The 18,590-nt window shown below is 46.1% G+C and overlaps 1 protein-coding gene and 1 long non-coding RNA gene across 5 annotated transcripts in view; one reads left to right on the top strand and one right to left on the bottom strand.

Annotated features, from left to right (window-relative positions):
• Positions 1-18,590, bottom strand: part of LOC126996459 (ubiquitin carboxyl-terminal hydrolase 2-like) — an 80,954-nt gene that overhangs the window by 27,782 nt on the left and 34,582 nt on the right. Inside the window, exons 2-3 of one of the 3 annotated variants that reach the window (XM_050856922.1) lie at positions 9,937-11,667; positions 6,633-6,740 (exon numbers count right to left, since the gene is read on the bottom strand). In XM_050856922.1, the coding sequence (XP_050712879.1) occupies positions 6,633-6,740; positions 9,937-11,199 (1,371 nt within the window). In that variant the 5' untranslated portion in view covers positions 11,200-11,667. Of the gene's footprint in view, positions 1-6,632; positions 6,741-6,771; positions 6,991-9,936; positions 11,668-18,590 lie in introns of those variants that run through there. The other 2 variants (XM_050856924.1, XM_050856923.1) reach the window with 2 other exon arrangements.
• LOC126996461 (uncharacterized) lies at positions 16,609-17,574 on the top strand. 2 transcript variants are annotated; one of them, XR_007751188.1, is made up of 4 exons: positions 16,609-16,784; positions 16,917-16,950; positions 17,085-17,254; positions 17,289-17,574. It is a non-coding gene; the product is annotated as an uncharacterized LOC126996461 (long non-coding RNA). The 2 variants fall into 2 exon arrangements; XR_007751187.1 differs by lacking the exon at positions 16,917-16,950.

Consider the following 18,590-nt stretch of genomic DNA (forward strand, 5'->3'; position numbering starts at 1 on the left):
TCGCCTCAGTTTTTTTCTATACATCAGACAAACAACGCAGCAAACAAAATAGATACGATGTCAACAAAAACGCTTCAGAATTAATCAAGAAAGACTCATCCCTGTTCCGCTATACACCAGTGGTTCTCAATCTTTTTCTTCAGTGATGGCACCCCTTTTTCACCCTCCCCCTCCGCACATGAATTAACTTTCTATACACAGTTGTACCTGCTTAACCCGGTAGCAGCGACGGGCCAAATTTGTGGCTTTACCGTGTAGCAGCGACGGGCCAAATTTGTGGCTTTACCGTGTAGCAGCGAAGGGCCAAATTTGTGCCATGATTTAAACCCCAAAAAATAGATGATACATAAACTCATCACAAATGCTTTGATATATATTATGAAGTGGTTTGTGTGAGTGATGATTTTTTCTCATTTTTCTCGCTTAGAGGGACCATTAAGGAACCCGCTGCTACTGGGTTAAATTACATACTTTAATTACTGAATTAAAATCATTAACCATACTCAAACCAAAACTAACATGCGGTACATGGCCGAACATAGAACTCATCAGTAGAATTAGATTAACTTGATTTATTAATGCAGAACAACATAAAAAAAAGAAGAAAAAGACATGATTCAGAATTCATGATAATCTTGTGGCGCCCCAAGGCACTGTACGCGGCGCCCAGTTTGAGAGCCTCTGCGCTACACCAACGGTCAGCTCTACGCATGGCTTCCTGCACCACGCCGCCTGCTGTACTATGGCGTCACTCGGCGTATTCGTGACGTCTCGCATCCTGTTTATCATAATTCTTTCGGCTTAGTTCGTACGGGCCCGCGTTGTTCTACTTATTAGTGGTGCGTCTTATTAGGAAAACGAAATAATTATACAGTCTCTCTCTCCCTTCCTTCAACTTAATATCAACTAGAGTAGAAATGCAACGTTTTGGAGCCTTCTGATTAATGTAAAATCACTTAGGTTAAAGGACAGACCACCAAGTCTGGACCATGTCTGATTTTCTCTCTCTCTCTCTCTCTCTCTCTCTCTCTCTCTCTCTCTGACTTGTTTTTAATTCAATAAGCTAATAAGAATAAAAATTAGATTAAGATTATTATCATTACTATTATTATTATTATTATTATTATTATTATTATTATTAAAGATGAAGAAGAGAAACATCAACAACAACAACAACAACAACAACAACAACAACAACAACAACGACAACAACAAAATCAAACACAAAAACGATAATAACAATACAATAACAACACAACAACAGCAACAATAACAACAAGCCCGCGTACTTGAGCAGGTGAACTCTACGGGAATAACTATTACAAAGTGGAGCCATGTAAAAAAAAAAAATATATATATTACTTACGCAACTTACATTAATCCATATACCTGTATAAACGTACTGAACAGATTACATTTACAAAGCAGCGAGTATCGAGCTTTTTTTATTATTGTTTCCTTTTTTTGTGTGCCCTTGAGCTGTCTCCTTTGCTGTAAAAAAAAAAAAAAAAGGACCACCTATATTTAGATTTCTTGAGCATAGGACAAAGAACACATTACGTCTCATTTGTCTGGTCTGAGCCTGTCTGGTCACTTTAAATCTGCTTACGTAAGTGCATCGATTGAGGTTATGTCAAAGTAACCAGACCGGAGAGAGAGAGAGAGAGAGAGAGAGAGAGAGAGAGAGAGAGAGAGAGAGAGAGAGAGAGAGAGAGAGAGAGAGAGAGAGAGAGAGAGAGAGAGAGAGAAGGCAGTAGAGGGAAGGACGGAGGGAAAGGAGGGAGAATGCAGGGAGATGAGAGGAGGAGGAAAGGGAAAGGAGGAGGAGGAAGAGGAGAAGAGGGAGAAGAGGGGGAGGCAAAGAGAGGAAGCAAAAGAAAAAGAGAGGAAAAAAAAGGAAAAAAAAACTAAGAAAGTGAAAAAAAAACGATGGAATGAAGAAACGGAATGAAAGATGGAAAATGGAAGAAGAAATTAGGTGAGAGAGAGAGAGAGAGAGAGAGAGAGAGAGAGAGAGAGAGAGAGAGAGAGAGAGAGAGAGAGAGAGAGAGAGAATAACGCACATATATATTACAAGCTTTCCCTTCTCGGCCATTCCTTTTACATCAGTTCTAAAAGTATTGACATGCCCAAACCCGGCAGCTACGAGTGGCTACATGCAGCATATCAATTACTTATTTTTTTTACATCAATGGGCATAAAAACAGGCATCAAAGGCGTAGAGAAAACGGCAAAAAGAGTAAATAATGAGAGGCCAGAGAAGGGGTCAATGATGGTTTAAATACTTTAGTAATATTATGACGCAAATCGACCAAGCAAGGAGCCATTTGAAGCACGTGGAATTTAGCGAAGGTGAAGGAGTTAGGAGCTACCGTTGCTGTTTTATACCCTAGTAGTTGGTAACGACGTGCCTTCCGCTGTAAAGACCTTTGAATACGGTCTTACGTGACACACAAGCCATATAATCAAAACTGTATGGGGTGCAATAAACAGTGACCGGTACAGAGAGAGAGAGAGAGAGAGAGAGAGAGAGAGAGAGAGAGAAAAGCAACATGATACTACACAGACCCTGCAATCTAAACCGTATAGTCTGCAATATTTAAAGTAATTGCACTGCCAACGAAGAGAGACACACGCAGAGAGAGAGAGAGAGAGAGAGAGAGAGAGAGAGAGAGAGAGAGAGAGAGAGAGAACCATAACACCATGATAAAGACGGACTTATAGGGTGCTGTGAAAGGCCTGCAAAGAACACACACACACACACACACACACACACACACACACACACACACACACACACACACACACACACACACACACACAGACACTCCCGATGATGAAACAAGGCCGTAATATGCACCGTAGAGGATGAAGCGGAAGTCAACGAGATGAGCTTTGTGAAGGCGAAGTGGTTGCGAACAAAGGCGCGGCAAGACACGGGCAGGAGGGAGGGAGGGAGGAAGGGAGGTGCAAGAACCGTGTGTAAAAAAAAAGTCTTGAAAAAAAGAAAGTGAGAAAAAAAAGGAAAATGTCAAATGAGAGTTGCGCAATTTAACGTTAGAATATTGGAATAGTTGTTGTTTAATTGATGTTGTTGTTGCTGTTGTTGTTGTTGTTGTCAAAAAATATATATAACCGAAATGAGAAAAATAAAAAGAAAGATGATAAAGATGATGATAATGAAAATGATGATGATGGTGATAAGGAAGATTAGGAAGATGAGGATGATGAAAATAAGAATAAGAAGGAGGAGGAAGAGTAAGGGAAGAGGAGGAGGATTAAAATATACGACAACAACAACAACAAACAAACAACAACAACGTCCTTAGTGTCGGTTAACAATATATTCTTGCACACGACCAGAAATAATGGGAAAAATATGTGGCCAAGGCTTAAAACTTTGGCACGGCACAGCGTCAGGAGGGGAGGCGGGGAGGACTTGACGAGGCCCAGACGAGGTAGACGAAGGACCATATTCTTAAACACTCCGGCGCCCCAGCACACTTATTTGACAAGGTTTTCGTAGGCGTTTTGGCCATTTCCAGGGGGAGTTTTATGACCCTGGTGGTAGTTTAATCTTACATCTGTACCTTGAACCTAAAAAAACAGGTATTAGAACGCAACTTATCTACTTTTTGGCCTTTGAAAATAGTTGATGTGAGGGGTGGAGGTGTCTGACAATACCGACCTCAAACCTTAAAAATAGAGAGAGAATGATAACTCGAGCCAAAAAGAGTGGATAATCTCATGGAAGCTGAGACGGAAGGTGGAGGAACTATGGCTTTTATTAACTCCACGAAAAACAATACGTCAGCAAAGAAAGAGAATGATTAGTCACCCAAAAAAGAGTGAATAATCTCATGAAGGTTCAGACGGAGGGAGGATGAACTCTTGCTGTTGAAATCCACGTAAAAAAAAAAACGTGAACAAAGTATGTCAATCGCCCCCCACCCCCCACCCCACCCACCCCCCCAAAAAAAAGTGGATAATCCCGTGGAAATTGAGACGAGGAAATCTTGCTACTAAAATTCATGTTTAAAAAAAGTACGCGAGCATGATGCAAACACATTTTAGGAAGAATAACCTGGATTTTTTTAACATCTGTCTGGTTGGAGGAAAGAATGTTTCACCTAATATTCATAGATTGATTGATAATAAAAAGTTAATTAAAAGTTTTTATTAAATCCGACACTATTTGTTGTCGTTGTCTTATCTGTTACGAGAGCATGATAGCGCAAGGAGTACAAACTTACAGACTGATTAAAAGGATATACGATTTGAATACAGTGAAACCCAATAATGCTGGGATGCTTTGTCACGAGGCTTTGTCAATGCATGGAGCACACACACGACGCTCAAGCAACGATGCCAGATTATCGTATTCACATTGTATTTTCCGGTTTTCGACACTTAACTATTGAAAAACGACACCAGTAATTAACCATTTCAACGATAACTATTAATGAATCTCGTTATTGGGGTGCAGGAGACAGTTCATGGGTCGGAAATGTTTAAATAGAGGACGCTTTGTACGATAATCTGGCAACTCTGCGCTCAAGGATCATAGTTGTAAAGATAGAAAAATAAAATAAAACAAAATCAATAATAATGATATATTGAACTGCTTGCATCATGGGTTCCGTTACGAGGGCATGACGCCGCATCGAGTACATGCGAGACTCAAGAATCATAAATAGAGGGGAGAAAAAGCAAAATATATCAATAACAACAACATAATGCATAGATCACATCACAAATTTAAAAGAGGCCAAGCGGAATAAAAGAACGTTGCAATATGTTACTCCTCACCAACACCTGGGCTAAGCGTAAGGATAAGAGAAAAGCACGGATTAACATATTCGCGAAGATGAGCGTTCGAAAAAGGAAGTTAGAAATACGGAGCATCTCACCACTTGCTGATAAAAATTACGAAACTCTTAAGAATGTTATCGACCCTATCACTGAGACTTGATAATATCCGTACGCATCTCGCTGTAAACAACATGGTCCAATATATTACACAAACACCTCGAGAAACAAACACATCTGACTGATTACATGACGTTATATAATCTAAACAGAGATGATTGAAAAGACATTCGCACCATGATTTGTGTTCGAAAACCTGTATACTTTGGCAACTCCAGATTTTTTTTTAGAAGCGGCTTTGTGGACTCACTTTTTCTTCTGTCACTGAGGAGTTCCATTCCCTACTCGTTAAAAAAAAAAAGATGTGGAAGATGGATTCTTATGTGCTGCGAGTCCTCAGAGCTGCTACAAACGAGTCTGTACAGCCGTGCGATGCTTTTCTCTGAACAGAAAATATAAATACTCCGTGTCCACGAAGGAAGGGGAGACTCCGCTTATTGAGTCCCAGGAGCACTGCAGTATAAATGTCAAGTTGGACAATATTTAATGACTACAGCACGGTATCATGCTGCGCATCACACCGCAACACAGAAGCAACGAAATTAAAACAGCAATAATGGTAAAATCTTGTTGCTGTCAAATGTTTGCTTAAATTAAGGGTAAGTCTCCTGGGTTGTTTGAATCAGTACACCCTCCCATGCCCGAGTGTGTAACATTTTCTCTTAATGAAAAATAAGTATATGAGAGAGAGAGAGAGAGAGAGAGAGAGAGAGAGAGAGAGAGAGAGAGACGTGCAATGGTCAGGCCAGCAGCTATATGGGGCACAGTTGGAAGCGGCGCAGGGCAGCGCCTCACAGGTTGGCACACCACCAGAGGCACCCAAGAATACTCTTGTTTTTAACTGAGCCGCCGGACCCCCAACCAGCTGTCGGCTTTCCCCCGGCCAGCCACACTCAGGCGTCCCTACACTGCTGCCACACCTCCGGGCATGGCTGACCACACCACCCTAAACCCCCCAGGCACAGCTCCCGTCACGGCCGAGGTGCATGCAAGCAGGGCCCTCGGCGGACAGGTGCTCCGCTACAAAGCTACCTTCACCGTCCCCCGATCCTGTTTCACCTACACGTTCTGTCACGGACAGTCTGACTTTTCCCGGCAGTCAGACATTTATGGCCCATCCCGTGACACACATTCCTGCTCCGAATGTGTTCCGGGAAGGAGATTGAGGCCAGGGAAACATGTGACTGGAGGATAAAAGATAACTCACGACAGACTAAACTCGATGCTCCACGAAACATGGTGTTGTCCAGATGAAGAATTAAAACAGCTCGGGGCATATCCCCTGGCGGTTTATCCTTCAGCAATTCAGGACGACAACACAGACGAAGCATGCGCAAGACAATTTCCTGTAACTCTCATGTCTATGGTTTCAGCTGATAAATCACTGATTCTACAAAAAAGCATGTAGTGTTTCAAAAGGTAACTCATAGCGATTATGTAGCCTCCCTGTCAAGGCTCCATCAGGTAAGGCAACGTCACACTCCAGCACTTGAAGCACTGACTAGTAAGTCTAAAATTATAAAAAAACGCCATCTATCAGAGCTTGACTCAGCCATTAGCACTAGTCTAGGGAAGGTTAGGTACGTATGGAGGAGGACTAGGAAACAACTACCAGGTAAAACGTTAGTCACGCGGGCTACGAGCAATGCGAGTAAGCCAGGCCAGCAGGACTCAGGCTTCGAGGGTTAGCAGAAACACGTTACCTCAAACTCCTTGTTCAGCCTCGCCGCCACTCGCTCCTTCACTCGGTCTCTTCGATACCGACTTCGGGTCCCGTCGTAAGCGGCTTCTGCCTCCCCACGCAACTTGGGCTGCGGGATAAACGGCCGCGTGATGCACCACCTTCCGAGGCACACCACCACCACCACCACCAGTACTCCTCCCCCCGGGGCGGCCTGTCCCACGGGCGTGCATTCCGGCGACTCGTTGTGTTTCAGCCAACACTTCAAGAAGGTAAGGATGTGTCTGTCGGCTGGCAAACTTCGTTCCGTCACGAGGAGAGAGAGTTACCAGTCGACATTTCTCCACTTTTTACCGTCCTGTCGACTGTCACACGCAAGGCTGCCGGACAAACACGACCGTGTGACAACGACTCCAGGCTTGACTTTATTCATTAGAGTCGTTTGATCTCACAAAAAAATGAATTAGAAATATTGATAATAATTTTAATAGCAATGATACTGTAGACATATTATATGACTTTGTATTTGTTCAAATACGAGCAGGATATAACGAATTTATGCTGCGCTCGTGTGTGTGTGTGTGTGTGTGTGTGTGTGTGTGTGTGTGTGTGTTGATGAGTTATAGCTAGTTCTTATATAGTGCATGTGTAAGGAGTGTCACAGATAAAAAATTATAAAAAAAAAGCGAATCCTGTGTTGCTATTTGGCAGCGCCGTCAGTGCCGCATTCGGTGACATGATATTTTCTAGCACGGAAGTGTACTCACTTTGCCCCTGATGCAGCCTAACACACTTTGGCGTTCTAGAATAGTACCCGAAAGTTCACCATACCTAAAATAGAACTGCGTTGAGGACCTCTGAATTCTTCATTAAGTCTTCGGGCGTGGGAGGCCACAGTAACCGGGTCATCTTAAACCCCGAATTATACAATGTTTACAATGTTTTGACATTTACAGACAACTGGAGTCACGAGCGGATTTGAACATAATATATGCCGGTGATGCAACAATAAAACAAGAACTCATATAATGGAAGATAGAACTATACTGTCACTGATACATCGCTCTGGGAAACGGAAATCTTTCTTAAGGCCGCTATGCACTAGATATATTCGTGTGTGGATGGCAGCAACACTATAGCTATGCAGTCACCTTAAGTAGGTGAATCTCAGCTGTATACAACTTATAACTCCATCCTTCCTACACACACACACACACACACACACACACACACACACACACACACACGTCTTCTCATCCTTCTCTTTTTTTCTTTTGGACAATTTTCACCACTCGGTTATCATAGCTCAAATTTGAATTGCAAAATGATCATTCTCTGATGCCGTTTTGCCTGACATTTTCTTCAGGAGCGCCGATCGTATTTCATTAACAGGTTACTAAAGTTGACACTGAGTAGACACTGGCCTCTAATTTGCGGATTCTCTCTTTGTCAGCATTTTCATATATAGTTAGCATTTCGTCCTTTTTTCACTCATTTAACACTTACTCATCGAGACAAAACCGTTATATATTGTGACAGCCAGTTCTTCTTGTGTACATTCCCTTGGGATCCTGCCAGGCAGCCATTCTCTCTGGTCCTTGCGTTTGCTTCACATCGAAGTCACTCATCACTCACTTCGACTGGCCAGTATTTCTTCCATTCTCAAAGGCCTTCGATTTATCTCAGGTTCCGTGAATTCGTCACTTTTCTGTAAACACTGTCTGTAATAATTGATTCACTAATTCACACAGTGACTTCACATCAGTCTTTCAGTTTAACTTTGCGTTCTCAATTCGGTAGACCAACATTGGTTTCTCTTTACATTCATCTGAAATGTTCTTTTCATATTTTGTTTCTTTTCTGCGTACGTGGACGTCTTTTGTCCTCGCCTTTATTCATTTATTCAAAGTTTCTTCATATATGTAATGAATCCATTCCTTTTTAGCTCGCCAAAACTACCTTAGCATTTAGCTGTAGGAGAAAGACTTGACCTTTGATATTCCCTTTGTGTACCTTCATAAAGACATCATATTTGTGTGTGTGTGTGTGTGTGTGTGTGTGTGTGTGTGTGTGTGTGTGTGTGTGTGTGTGTATACACGCGCGCGCACGCACGCGTGACGAATACTGCGATTAAGAGAACATGAAGCGGTGCTAGAAACTGCTTCCGAGTAACGTACACCCCCACGGAGGAGGTGCGCGGCGCGCCGGGAAGTGCCGGAACCGAGATGAAGTCACGATCACGCCGCCGACCACAAAATCTTTGGCAGCAACACCAAACACTTGACGAGTGTCGCGTCACGCATTTTGGCGTCACCTTGACGTGCTCGTTGCAACACTTGTGCCATTGTCTTAGTGATGCTTTGTCTTTCCTGGAAAAGACCATGCGTCTCTCCTGGTGGCGGTGCTCGCATCCTGCAAGCCAAAGGACTGGGAAGGTTGCTAAGCCTGGAGTACTGAAGACCATAATAAAATTACAATAACTGTTGGTAATTATCTTTTGTTTAGCAAAGAATGTAACTCACGTCATCTAAGCTCTCGTCTTCATAGACATCTTAATTCTTCCTTCAGCAGTGAAAGCAACAGGAAAATGTGAAGAATGCCAAGCCTCCCGCACTGACTGACGCGAGAAGCTTCACACGAGTGTCCGCGCATGCCAGGCGTGCTGACATGCATGTGGCTGCCTTGACGCCTTGAACCTGTATATGCTGACATGTGCTTGTAATGAACGCCGCTACATTTTACACATAAGCTACTGTGTTTATCTCGTGTGTTGCATGGTGAAGGAGCGAGCGAGTCTACACCAGGCGGACTGGGCGCGGGTCCCCACCCTCGCCGCGGGGCACAGGAGTGGGAGAGTACGCTTTTAGAGACGCGAGGGATCATGTTTCAAACCCTCAGTTAGAGAAACAGAAGAATTGTTCCATAAAAAAAGGTCACATTTCATCGCTTTCTCCATCAGCTGGGATATGTTTAATTCAGAGGGCAGGCGATACGCTCGTGATGGAGGAAGATGTATTGATGGAAGGGTGAATGAAGGTGAGAGGAATGAGGGTGACGGGAAAGTGATTGCAATGGAGGATGGAGTGAGGAGGGAGTGTATGATGGTAAGGGTGAGAATGTTGGAAGAAAATGGGATGTACAGGGGAAGGGATAGTAGGATATGAGAGAGAGAGAGAGAGAGAGAGAGAGAGAGAGAGAGAGAGAGAGAGAGAGAGAGAGAGAGAGAGAGAGAGAGAAGAGGGGAAGACTGACAGTAGATGATGCGGGGGACTCTTAGATGAAGGGTAAGAGAGGGAGAGTGACGGGGAGGGGGCGGCGACACATACCTTATCTAGCACACCGTTGACGAGGGGGGAGGTGCGGCCATCTCGCTCGCCGGAGGAGTCCACTCGCCTCCTGCTGGGGGACTCCCGACGATAACGAACAGGAGACTCCAGGCGGTTCTTGGCAGGGGAGTCTTTACGCAGTGACGAGGGAGAGTTGACACGGATGCTGGTTGAGGACTCGAGGCGGTGGAGGGCGGTAGGGGAGTCCGTTCGGTCAAGGATGGAGGAGGCATCAGCACGCTTGCGAGTGGAAGAGAGGAGGGACGCCACATCACCCGAGTACCCGCTGCCGTCGCTGCCCTCGCCATCGTCCTCCTGCCGTGCCACACCGTTGGTCACGTTGTGGTTGGTGTCGTACTTCCTGCACAGTTCCGTCACCGAGGGCCGCCTCCCTTCAGAGCCCTCGTTCTTGCTACTGCTGCTCGTGCTGCCATCGCGACTCTCTCTTAGCGTGCTCTCCGAGGAACTCTTATGGGCGGATGGGGAGCGGGAGGTGTCGGTGGAGAGGGTAGCACCACGGCGGCGGGTTACGCTGCTATCCCGCCCTGACAAATAACGACTTGATCCGCTAAAGGGTTCCCGGGAGGAGGTCAGAGTTTCCCGCCCAGCCAGAAGGCCCAAGCCGTTCTCCCTGGCAGGAGTGCGAGTCTCAAAGGCTCGGATTCGGTCACTTATTCTTACCTTTTCAGCGTCGCCATTTTGACTGGCGCTGTCGTTTTCTTCCGTCTTGTCTTTGTCGCGGGATTCCCAGCGATAGTTGGCGGCGTAGGATGAAGGCGATGCCCCAAAGTGACTTGTATCATAGGAGTTACCGTTGACATAGTCGACCGAACGGTCTCGCGAAGTCACACGAGATCCGTACCCCGAGTCTCGCGAAGTAGATGAATCTCGTAAATAGCGCGATGTGTATCGCGAAGTTGACGACGATGACGACGACGGCGACGACGATTCCAGATGCGAATCGGAGCTGATTCTCGAGTAGGATGGCCTCGCCGGGGACTGACGCAGACTGCGGCTGCTGCGAAAGGTGTCCGACGACGACGAGTAGGAGGGCCGCGGTGGAAGTGAATACTTGCTGGCGTAGCTGCTGTAGCCGGAGTAAGAGCTGGTGGAGTACGAACCTCCATAGGCGCTGCTGCTCGGGGTGAACGGGGTGCGGTCAAGGGAGGTGGTGCGCCCCAAGTACGAGGACGAGGACGGACGGTAAGAGTTGTAGGTAGAGTACCTGGTGCCCACGGAGGGCGAGGATGGCGGCACGGGCATGGTTCCTACACCATCACTTGCACTGTCTCACTTCGCCGAAAACGGTCCCACTGCACACTGGCGACACTACTGCCAAGTGGCGCTCACACTCACTCACTGTGGTACTATGGCACCTGCCTTGCAATGGCACACTGCGCGGCCCCCACTGCCGGAGCCTTGGTTGCGCGGTGACCCGCCGGGCCAAGGGTTCCTCAGATGGTGGCAGTCAGGCTCGTAAAGGGTGGTGGAAGGTCATCTGCGGATGATTCCTTGGTGAATTCATCTTTGAGGAGCAAGGCGGGGCAGGTGTTGAGCCTCGGTGTGGCGCAGCAGCGGCGGCGATGGTGGGGAGGGAAGTGGGGCAGCGGGGGCGGGGCAGCGCCAGTGTCCGCCAGCAGAAGAGGGAGCAGCACCAGCCGGAGCCTCCGCTTGCCAGCTCTATATTTAGTGAGCCGGCCGCGACGCCCAGTCACTGTACACCCTGCACGCCTGAAACACAAGCAAGCACAACATAAGCACGCGAACCTACACGTAAACTAACAAACACAATAAAATGACGCGACACTCCCGTGGGAAGAGACAGTGATGCGGGATTCGCATAATAGAAGACAGTTGTTTGTCACTTTCCTCACCAAGCTTCATCTGCACCGCCTCACCCAACCGTCCCTCACCAGCCCCTCCCCTGCCTCATGTTCCTTCTCTTGCTCTCCCCTCCGACCATTTCCCTCACCTACACTCCCTCCTTTACAGTCTTTCCTCCTTCAGCGCCTCCCTCATCCTCTCCCTCACCAGCTCCTTTACAAAACCAGTTTCAGCAATAACTCTCTCCCTATCCTTTACCCTTCTCCTCACTGCCTTTTCCCATGTTCTATCTCGTCCACAAGCCCCACAATTGCACCCAACAACCTGACAGTGTCCCGATACGTCAAATAAATGCATTATCCTCTGACGAAAAAAGTGAGGCCACTTGCCAAACGACCACAGGATGTGACATGAGCAACCGAACAAAGGGAAGGGAAAGTATCCTTGGCTCCGATCATTCACGATTTTCGGGTGAATTTACGGGGAAGAATATGCCACATTCAACACCATGTTTGTACCGGTTCCAAGGATAATGAATCAGTTGCCTTGAATATCCTCAATATCTTGAGTAAAATTTTAATAGGTTAATGAACCAGAAGTATCAGCCTTTCTCATCAAAACGACGTTCCTTCAGAGTCGTGTTCGAACATTCACTGCCTTACTCCAACAACGCTACAGTGCGGGTGAAGGAAATAAAACTGGATGATAATGCTGGAACGTGTCACGGGTGAGTTGCCGCGGTTGATGTCAGCTAAAAAATCTATCATGTTGTCTATCATCCAAATGTTGCCACAAAACTTAATTAAGGAGTTGTCACTCTAAAGGGGCAATTACACCGGGCAAATTTTCCGTGGATCTTCAGTCAAACCACGATTTCCGCTGGCGTTATTCTCATTTGTTTCTTGTTATTGCTGCTGCTGATGATGGTGAGTAATACCGTCGTCCTTCGCAAAAATCTATCGTTGCTTTGGAAGATCGTGGACACGTCAGAAAAACACAGATATATGAGAACCACGCCAGCGGAAATCGTGGTTTGACTGAAGATCCACGGAAAATTTGCCCCTTAAGAAGGCGTTCATAAGGTAACTTGAAAGAAACAGTCTAGCGCACGTGCTACATTGTGTTTCAAGAGTAACGGATAAAGAGCGGCGGTGATGCGCGGCGCAGCTCACACGGCCGTCACGCTGGCACTGCTTCTCGTCGTTCGTTGACCTCAAGGACCAAAATATGTCTGATACTTTGTCATCATCCCAGTGGTAACTTATTGTCTGATGGAACAAAGATTTCAGTTCGAATTTTGGGGCAGGGACCTCAGAGGTGTTTGTGCAGGTTACTATAAATAATGAAGGGTGTTGAGAAGTCTCCACTTAGTCCTGGTTACTCTATATTTCAGCATTATAAAACATTCCCAATATATTTTCAGGAAAGGAAAGCAACCCCATCACTCTTGTTCTAAATATGCGGTGAAACTTTTTATTGAAAATATAATCCACGAATATGTGAATAAATATAGAGCTACATAAATATACGAATACGTGTGTGTGTGTGTGTGTGTGTGTGTGTGTGTGTGTGTGTGTGTGTGTGTGTGTGTGTTGCAGAAGCTTTTTATTGCGTTCCTTTGATTATGTCTTTAAATGAAACACAATATCTTACCACATTTTCACTCACCCATTTCTTGCAAAGTGCCACGCGGAAATTGAATTCAGTTCGGTTCCAGACTATCACACACGTTCACGGAAAAAAGCCTCTGGCGGCACCTGGCGCGCGGCCGCTCAGTCACGCCGCCACAACAGCCAGGCAGAAGGCAAAACACGCCGCCACTTTCGCTCGACTCTTTGTTATCTACATGAACGACTGTTTTAAGTATTGGAGGCACAATGTTTGGAAATATCCTGTGTAGCCAATAACGGCCCTTTGTTCCGACTTTCTGCCCGCTCAAGTGTCGTTCGCTGAAATCCGCCTCCGAGAAAACGACTGGCGTGGGTTCTGTTTGTTCCCGTCACTGGTCAAAGCATGTCACGGGGGAAACCAAGCAAATATTGACTTTTTTTTTTATAACGTCGCTTTGTTTCGGTTCAAGAATGCGATGATATTATGAAAAAAAATATCTTGGCATGCGCGATGACTTGTGGAAGTAAGGAAACGCCGAATGGAGAAGTGTGTGTGTGTGTGTGTGTGTGTCTGTGTGTGTGTGTGTGTGTGTGTGTGTGTGTGTGTGTGTGTGTGTGTGTGTCTGTGTGTGTGTGTGTGTGTGTGTCTGTGTGTGTGTGTGTGTGTGTGTCATTTTCTTCATCTTCAGTCGTTCTTGCTTTCCTCTGTTCTTTCCTTTATTTCATGTCTTCTCCCTTTTTCTCTTCCTTTGTTTCTTTGTTCATTCTTTCCTTTCCTCTTTCCTTCTCACCTGCCTCCATTCGACCTTCCTTTCCTCTTTCCATCTCACACTTCTTTACGCTCTTTCATTCCTTCTGTCTTTCCGTTCCTTTCTACCTTCCTCCTCCCCTCCCTCATTTCAATACCCCATCCTTTCTTTCTTCCCTCGTTCCTTCCTTCCTTCCTTCCTTCGTACCCTCCTCCCTTCCTTTCTCTCCCTCATCCAGCATTGCACTCTCGTCAACCTCACATTCCGGGAAGCCGTATGATCGAGAGACGAGGAAAGACATTCGAGAAACACGCGAGATTCCACTAATGCTTACCTTACCCAACACTAACACAAGTTCACCCCTTTACACTTAACCCGTCTCCGTGCTCTCCTTCCCTCACTCCTTTACAGTTTTACCTTCCCATCCTCTCTCTACCCAATGAACTCTTGCCTCTCGTAACCCTCCCCCTCCTCCTCCTTCTCCTCCTCCTCCACTTCACTACCCTTCATCCCGCTTCCTCCTTCCTTCCTCCTCCTCCTCCCAGCACTTCTTCAGCCTTCGTTCTCTTCCAGTAACCACAGTAATTCAAGTTTTCCTCCTCTTCCTTTGGCACACACTAACACCTCCTTGGGTCGGCCGTGTAGTCCTCCCTCGCCTCGTCGAATTTTCGGAACGCCTTCAGAGTTTTAAGAAGAATAAGAGGATATCGCCACTTATAAGATATTGAATGTGTTTATCTTCTCTAACATACCAGAAGACGTAACAGTGCCATCGACCTTTTCCTCTCTCCTCCTCCTCCTCCTCCTCCTCCTCCTCCTCCTCCTCCTCCTCCTCCTCCTCTTGCTCCTCAGGTATGCAATGATCCGTTCATCCATCAGCATTCTGTCATTGCACGCTGAACAAACGTCACAAAGACAGCTAACATCACAAGACAGACACTTACCTGTACTTATTAAACAGGTAATGTGCGTGTGTGTGTGTGTGTGTGTGTGTGTGTGTGTGTGTGTGTGTGTGTGTGTGTGTGTGTGAAAGCTACGTGTGGAGAAAATTGTAAAGTGTTGCAATTGATTAAATGGAAGAAAAAACTTATTATTTACAGACAGAGAGAGAGAGAGAGAGAGAGAGAGAGAGAGAGAGAGAGAGAGAGAGAGAGAGAGAGAGAGAGAGAGAGAGAGAGAGAGAGATTCACCAGGCTCGTGATGGACAAAATTAGACCGAGCCATCAAGGACATGAAAACAAGAACAACAACAACAACAACAACAACAACAACAACAACTACTACTACTACTACTACTATGACTACTACGGCTACTATTACAATGAAAATATGATAACAGAGAATGTAAACGAGGAAAGAAGAAAGAGATAGAAGACAAGAAAAAAAGGAAGGGGTGCAGGAGACATAAACACATGGAAGAGCAGGCAACAGAAACCCTACTGGCTGCTGACGAGGCTGCCTGCTTGGCTGACATAATCTGTTTTCATTGACGCTCTTGTGACCTGTAAGAAATTCATCATGTGGAAAAATTTATTACATGTGCAAGGCTGTTATGCACATGTACTAGAACCTTGACTTCACGTTCAGATCCTAGGAGTAGCGGGTTGTTGTTTTTTTAAGTGTTGTTTCCTTTTTTTGTGTGCCCTTGTGCTGTCTCCTTTGCTGTAAAAAAAAAATATCTGTACTCCAGGATACGCAAAGATATAAGGAGACTACGCAAAGCCAGACGGCCTACGCATGGCGGCTCCTGAAGATGGGTTGTCCACAAAATCCCCTCCTCGTTCATAAACACAGCTCACCTACATTTAAAGTTTTCAGTCGTGTTTTCCTCCACAACACACCTGCTTAGTTTGTTCCACTCAGCCAGTTCTTGCCTATTTCCTTCCTGAACATGAATTTATTAAACTTATACTCGTTGCCGGCAGTCTAAAAAAAGCATTAAGTCATTTTAGAACAACTTCCACAGGAACTATAATCCATTGATCAATAACTGGATTTGAAAGAGAAAAAAAAAATAAAAGTTCCTGTCAGTGTCAGTGTTACAGCCCGTCGCTTGAATCGCCGGACCGTTATTCGTAATATTTGTTACGTTCGTGTTGGAGTGACTGACCTTATTAATAGAACTTCAACACCTCCGCGCTCAGCAACCTCTATACTTGGAGGAAATTCAAGCTGAGGACCCACCACCAAGTCACACATGGACAACATTTCGCGTGACGTCTGACACGGCGAGTTGCTTACAGCGGCCTCGAGCACAGTATTGGCTTCCCTGATGGCAGACCTGCGATGCCTCCAGTGCTTAGGTCGTTGTTGTTGTTTTTTGGGGGGGTCGTTTTTTTTTGGGGGGGGGTCCTTTTTTTTTGGGGGGGTCGTTGTTTTTTTTTACAACAAAGGAGACAGCTCAAGGGCACAAAAAAAGTAAACAATAATAAATAAAAAAAAAGCCCGCTACTCGCTGCTCCCAAAAAGAATCCAAAGAGGTGGCCGAAAGAGAGGTCAATTTCGGGAGGAGAGGTGGCCGAAAGAGAGGTCAATTTCGGGAGGAGAGGTGGCCGAAAGAGAGGTCAATTTCGGGAGGAGAGGTGGCCGAAAGAGAGGTCAATTTCGGGAGGAGAGGTGGCCGAAAGAGAGGTCAATTTCGGGAGGAGAGGTGGCCGAAAGAGAGGTCAATTTCGGGAGGAGGGGGCCGAGAGAGAGGTCAATTTCAGGAGGAGAGGTGGCCGAAAGAGGTCAATTTCAGGAGGAGAGGTGGCCGAAAGAGAGGTCAATTTCGGGAGGAGAGGTTGCCGAAAGAGAGGTCAATTTCGGGAGGAGAGGTGGCCGAAAGAGAGGTCAATTTCGGGAGGAGAGGTGGCCGAAAGAGGGGTCAATTTCGGGAGGAGAGGTGGCCGAAAGAGAGGTCAATTTCGGGAGGAGGTGGCCGAAAGAGAGGTCAATTTCGGGAGGAGAGGTGGCCGAAAGAAAGGTCAATTTCGGGAGGAGAGGTGGCCGAAAGAGAGGTCAATTTCGGGAGGAGAGGTGGCCGAAAGAGAGGTCAATTTCGGGAGGAGAGGTGGCCGAAAGAGAGGTCAATTTCGGGAGGAGAGGTGGCCGAAAGAGAGGTCAATTTCGGGAGGAGAGGTGGCCGAAAGAGAGGTCAATTTCGGGAGGAGAGTTGGCCGAAAGAGAGGTCAATTTCGGGAGGAGAGGTGTCCAGATGATCACTCTATACTTTCAGCAAGATTTTGGGGTATGGCTGCGCAATCAACCATCGTAAGAGGTTTTCCCGCAGCTTACCGTCATCCACACACTACGATTTTGGTCCAGTTTTAGAGAGAATGAAGTTACTAGAGAATGGGCCGAGGCAATGACCTCTGTGGTACTCGACCAGCTCCTTGCAGTTCTGCCTACTTAAGAACAGACCTTCGTTTTCCTCCTGCAAGTCAAGAAAGAAGAGAAGGAGGAGGAAAAGGAGGAGGAGGAGGAGAAGGAGGAGGAGGAGGTGGAGGAGGAGGACGTGGAGCAGGAGGAGAAAGTAGAGGAAGAGGAAAAGGAGGAGGAAGTAAGGAAGGGAGCAAGGAAGGAAGGATGGAAGTAAGTAAAGAAGGAAGGAGAAGGAGGAGGAGGAGGAGGAGGAGGAGGAGGAGGAGGAGGAGGAGGAGGAGGAGGTGGAGGAGGAGGAGGAGGAGGAGGAGGAGGAGGAGGAGGAGGGGAATGGGTAGGACGTGGAGCAGGAGGAGAAAGTAGAGGGAGAGGAAAAAGAGGAGGAAGTAAGGAAGGAAGGAAGTAAAGGAAGGAAGGAGGAAGAGGAAGAGGAGGAAGAGGAGGAGGAAGAGGAGGAGGAGGAGGAGGAGGAGGGCCTCGCCACAAGACGTATACATAAAGGCGACAATCAATACTATCAGTCTGATTTTCTAGTCCCTCGGTGACCTTGACCTTCCGTGACTCATGCTTGACCTCTCCTGGCTCACCCTGAACCCCCTCGTAACTCCCCCGACCTTTAATTGTTATTTTACTGAATCCTCGTGACCTGTTTTGACCCTCTGTGACCCTCCCTTTAGCAGCTTCAGAATTTCTTCCTTCTTTCCTTATTTCGAATCTTCCGCCTATCTTCTTTTTCTTATTTTCTTTCCTTCTTTTTTTATCTTCCTTATTTCCTTTCTTTCTTTCTTTCTTTCATCCTCATATGAGCCTCATCATCCCTATACAAACCTCGCTTTAACAACTTCAACTTCAACTTCTTTCCTTATGTCTCATTTTTCTTACTTTCTTTCATTTTTTACTTCCTTTCTTTCTTTCTTTCATCCTCATATAAGCCTCAACATCCCTTTACAAACCTCACTTCAACAACTTCAACTTCCTTCTTTCCTTATTTCTCATCATCCCTCTACAAACCTCGCTTTAACAACTTCAAAACTTCCTTCCTTATTCCTCATCTTTCTTACTGTCTTTCCTTCCTCCGTCCTTCCTTCCTTCCTTCCTCCCTTCCCAG

Source organism: Eriocheir sinensis, chromosome 10 (genome assembly GCF_024679095.1).
Source record: "Eriocheir sinensis breed Jianghai 21 chromosome 10, ASM2467909v1, whole genome shotgun sequence".
NCBI classification, from domain to species: domain Eukaryota; kingdom Metazoa; phylum Arthropoda; class Malacostraca; order Decapoda; family Varunidae; genus Eriocheir; species Eriocheir sinensis.